Here is a 5,031-nt window from a genome sequence, read left to right on the forward strand (position 1 = left end):
TTGAATATTACGTATGTGTAAGGGGCTTAAATATTAATTATGTTAAATATAATTTAGGGATTTTCAAGTAAATTTTTGGCACTTTTTTTTACAGAGGGACCCAACAAGGTTGTAAATGAGAACATGCACAAATAGGAAAGTGGAAGTGACGAGAAAGAGAAACGGGAACATTTACATGAAGAGAACAAGATGGCTGGTCCATCTGTCATACAAAAGGAAGCCAGAACCAGCACCTGTGGTCATACACACATAAAAAAACACAAACACACACACACGCACCAACCAGGAAGGAGAAGTTCTCAAAATAAACTGAATCTCCCAGCAGCAAACACACATGCTGATCACATACGCAGGAGCTGCTTCTCACAGATTTTATGCAGACAGACAGGTGATAAGCTGCCGGGATGGAGCATCAATGACGATAATGGGACTAATGATGCTGCGCTGTTAAAAAAGGTCAAATGATCTTAGATTCTCTTCAGCCACTCTTCCACAGCAAATGTAGACAAATATCTTCATATGTTGCCATAATTGACCGATTTGGGTTTTTAAAAATGGTGTCCAATAGAAATGTTTGCAGTAAAGAAGTGGCTGGGTGATTTCCGGTCACAAGGTGGAGCTACACAGCAAGTTTTCCTTCGACAAACGGGCCTCCTTTCAACTCACTGTGACTGACAAGTGAGTCAGTGCAAAGGAAAACACATGACAGTGTGTAACAGCTCGGAGCTGACACGCCACAAACACACACACACACACACACACACACACACACACACACACTGCTCAGCTCTGAACACCAGCAAATAGCCAGCAGTGAGAGCTGTAACGTATCCCAAACACACACACACATGCTGCTACTTAATAATGTTGAACATGCCAAAATTTAAAAATACATAAATGCTTTAGCTGAGAATGAGGACAATGGTACAACAAAACCAAAGCCAAATTAAAAGACGGACGGATAGATGAATGAGTTTTAAAGGGGACATATCAGGTAAAATCCACTTTTTTAGCTGTTATATGCATTTTGTAGGACTTTGAGTCTCTAGGAAGCAGAAAAGTTGAATTTAGTCTCTCCTGGTGCTGCAAAGACATCTTTATTTTCTGTTTCGGTCATATTTTTCAGCCCGTTCAGTTTTCTCTATTTTCCATGACGTTTTGTGAACTATTACATAAGATAGTCTGCGTAGGAACTACCAAATATGGTCTGGACTTACAAACTACAATGTCCTCATCTTAATTCTCCTCTGGTTCTGGGTCAGACTCTGGTTCTGGGTCAGACTCTGGTTCTGGGTCAGACTCTGGTTCCAACATGTGAGGCTGGATCTACCAATTTTCTTTTGCTGACATCTTTTAATTTAATCGTAAATAAAACATTTCTGCAAGTTAGAAAAGGCTAACCCCCTCTCTCAAACTGAAGTGGACCGGTCTGGAAGCAGGAGGGGGGCGGGGCTTGAAGTGTCTTAAAGGAACAGTATAACCTTTGAGACACACACCAGAAAAGGGGTAAAAGAAGGGGGGTTGGAGTTATAATAAGGGGGAATTCAGACCAAAGCGTTGCAGTTTCACTTTATAAAGACCACAACTGAGTGATTTAAATGTGAAAAAGGAAGGATTTAAAAGCAGGATATGTCTACTTTAAAACTCATGACATATGGTTTCACAAAAATGAAGTTATGTTTGTGAAAATGTGGGTGCCTACAAGGGGGGAACTACAGGATTAAAGACTCTTTGGTCACTTGCCTTACTTCCATGTTATTTATAGTGTGTAATTTCAAGTCATTTGTCTTAGGTTTATTTTGTGATTTAAACAAATTACGATCCTCATCACATCCAAAAAAATAAAAGATATATAAAAAATAGGACAAGCAATACACTGAGTCACCTCTGTGCACAGTTCTGTAAGAAGTCTGACGGTGAATTTAGGTAACCTTGGCTACTTGGAACAAAGTATAAAAACAGAGGTGGGACGCAACGTTTCAACTTAAAGCCGCAGCGAGAGCCTGACGTGGTTACCTGAGCAGGTGCGATGTGTGTGTGAGTGACGTATCCGTGAACGTGTTGAATCTGAGACAGCTGCCTCTCCGCCACCTGAACCAGCTCCGCTCCGCGAAGGTCACCGTGACGGCCGAGAGACCCGTCCCTTCCCAGGGACCGCTCCCGTTCTCGCTCCGTGCTCCCGGCGCCCCCTCCGTCTCTCCTCCACGTTCCTCGGTCCCTCCCCAATGTCCCCCCATTTCTCCCCAGGGTCCCCCCGTCTCGTCCGAGAGTGCTCCCGTCTCGTCCGAGAGAGCCCCCGTCTCGTCCGAGGGTTCCTCCGTCCCGCCCCAAGGTCCCTCCATCGCTCAACTGTCTGGCTAATCCCATCGGGTGCTGAGGGCAGGTGTGATGGTGGAGTCTGGGGGCTCCCGGTGAAGCCCCTTCCTCTTCTTGACACCGATACTTCTGTTGTGAAAAGGGTTCAGGGGACAGAGAGGGGAAACCAGGTTTTCAGGAAGTTAAATAAAAATTAAAAAAGGACAGGATAAAAGAGAAAGACGTGGATGGAGAGGTGAGTCACAGGAATCCGGGCAAAAGGGAGGAGAAAGAAACAGAAAAGGAAAGAGGTCACTTAATATATATTTATAAGTTTATAATGAAAGAATATATAAGAATAGCAGAAAAAGAAAAGAGCATCAATGCACAAGCAGCCTGAAAGAGACTAACAGAGTGTGAGTGTGTGCACACATGCATGTGTAGTATGTTTTATAGAACGTTCTCAGTGCAAGTTTACAGGACGGTCCAGGTGTACACCCAGCATGGCAATAATTGTCTTCTGAGCTTTCTACACACGCATGACTGCATCGAGGCACTCACACACACACACACACACACACACACACTCACACACACACACACACACACACACACACCCCGAAACACAAGATTTCAGGTAAAACAGGAATAAAAAGCTGAAAGAGGACAGTGCACGGGAGACAAGGCTGCCTCGGGGAAAAACTGTTTACTTCTCTCTTCCTCATCACTCTCTATCCTCATCATGCCTCTTTCACTTCCACATCAAGCATCCGATAGAAAAAAAAACTGTCTCACTATTTCCTCTTCCTTCTATTCCCCATCTCTACACTCTCTTTAGCTTGAGTTTTTTTAAGCATTGGGCATTTTTCTGATTTACTGGACAGTGTTTAGTGGAGTATTTTAAGGCAGCTAATGAAGAAGAGTTGCTGGGTTTTACGCCAGCTGTGAATGTCGAGAAGCAAAAAATCTTTTTCTTCATTAAATGTACAAACAAAAACCAAAAGAAAATAGTTTTTAAGCTTGGAGGCAAATAAAATGTGCCTCATCTCAAGATAACAGACTCATTTGTGCTAAAGCAGCACTTTTAATTAAAGTGAAACAATCTAAATTAAATCTTTTTCCCCATTTAAACAATGACAAGTTTGGAAGACTTGATCCTTTCCTGGGGTTATATGAATGTGAGAGATTAATGTAAAATATGTGGGAAAAAAACTCAGATAATTAAAGGCTCTTATAAATCTCACTTACAAATTCATGGCACCGAAGCAACACAACACTTACAAATAGATAAATGTTATAGCCGCTTTCTACATCATGATCTTTAAACTGTCAACATTTGCATCATGAAAGCATTTGGCAGCACGACGGCTCAGTGGTTAGCACCAACGCCTCACAGCAAGAAGGTCCTGGGTTCGATCCCCGGTTTGGACCTGGGGTCTTTCTGTGTAGAGTTTGCATGTTCTCCTCGTGCTTGTGTGGGTTTTCTCCGGGTACTCCGGTTTCCCCCACCCCTAAAAGCATGTATAATAGGTTGCCTTCAGGCCCAGGCCGTCCTTGAAAAAGAGATCTGAGATCTCAACGGGACTTACCTGGTAAAATAACGATAAATAAAATGAAAGGGGTTATTATGTATTTTCCAGGCACATGGTTTAATTCCACACCACAATCAAGTAACTGTTACCTTCAGTTGTTATGAAAATACAGATTAAAAGAAAAATAAATTTCACTTGGCGTCAGAGTCGATCAAAACACCTGGAATTTGGCCTCTGTCTCTTTAAGAACTGCCAACTGTTTCTGACATTCCCACTTCAGCACACATTTACAGCAATGCTGTGGGGGAGGGGTGCTCAGTGGGGCAGAAGCTCAGCTGCAGACTGAGCTCCAGGGAGGAGCTTTGTGTAAATAGGCGGGGCTTTGTGACAGCAAGTGTTTAGATAACTCCACACGGCTACCACTGGAGACAAAGATTTCTCAAACATGCATGAATGAGTCAAAGCAACACTCCATTGTATGTTTTTGATCAGGAAATGGCATTATAACATGATATAAAGCTAAAAAAAAGTCGATTTTACATGACTTTTTTGTATTTAATGCTGTATGTTCATTTAAAATAAAAAAGTTTATTTTTCGTGATTTACATTTTTATACATCTGCAGACAGTCTGTTTGTGTTATGGGTTTTCCATCAATTTTTCCTTAGTTGCATCTTAGAAGCCACATGTTTTACTTTACAAAGGCACAAGCTCACTTTGCAAAACCTTTAAAAAATATATTTTTCACATTTTGAACAGCAGTCTAGTAAAAGTTTGATAAACCCTATTTTATCTTGTTGCTTTATCATGAAAAGAGTATCATCCATGATGTTAAGAATATCCTGATGCATCTCAGTAATACAGGTATCAGCCTTATAAGCCCTGCCCCCACCTCGACAAACAGGTTAGTCACATGCAAAAGAGGGCCATCGACTAACAATAGGCTGTCATTGCAAGTGTGACTCAGCCCCCTGTGAGCAAAAGGTGTGGATCAGGGCCCCAATGATACCAACACAAAGAGGGAAAGAGGGACGAAAACAAGGGGACATTGAACCCCCGCTTGCATTCACTGCATTCACATAACACAACACGGGTCAGATGATGGGGCACATGACCCTCTATGAACAATAGAGCTAATCAAGCCTATTGTTAGGTGATGGCCCTCTTTTGCATGTGACTAACCTGTTTGTCCACCATGTGGAGGC

At 42.3% G+C, this 5,031-nt stretch overlaps 1 protein-coding gene across 5 annotated transcripts in view; it reads right to left on the bottom strand.

Annotated features, from left to right (window-relative positions):
- LOC106524105 (discs large homolog 1-like protein) overlaps nt 1-5,031 on the bottom strand; it is a gene marked incomplete in the record, with an annotated part of 158,795 nt that overhangs the window by 114,130 nt on the left and 39,634 nt on the right. For all 5 annotated transcript variants that reach the window (XM_014017766.1, XM_014017765.1, XM_014017769.1 and 2 more), the window contains 1 exon segment: nt 2,017-2,445. In XM_014017766.1, the coding sequence (XP_013873220.1) occupies nt 2,017-2,445 (429 nt within the window).

The sequence above is a fragment of the Austrofundulus limnaeus genome, unplaced genomic scaffold (assembly GCF_001266775.1).
Source record: "Austrofundulus limnaeus strain Quisiro unplaced genomic scaffold, Austrofundulus_limnaeus-1.0 Scaffold176, whole genome shotgun sequence".
Classification (NCBI taxonomy): Eukaryota; Metazoa; Chordata; class Actinopteri; order Cyprinodontiformes; family Rivulidae; genus Austrofundulus; species Austrofundulus limnaeus.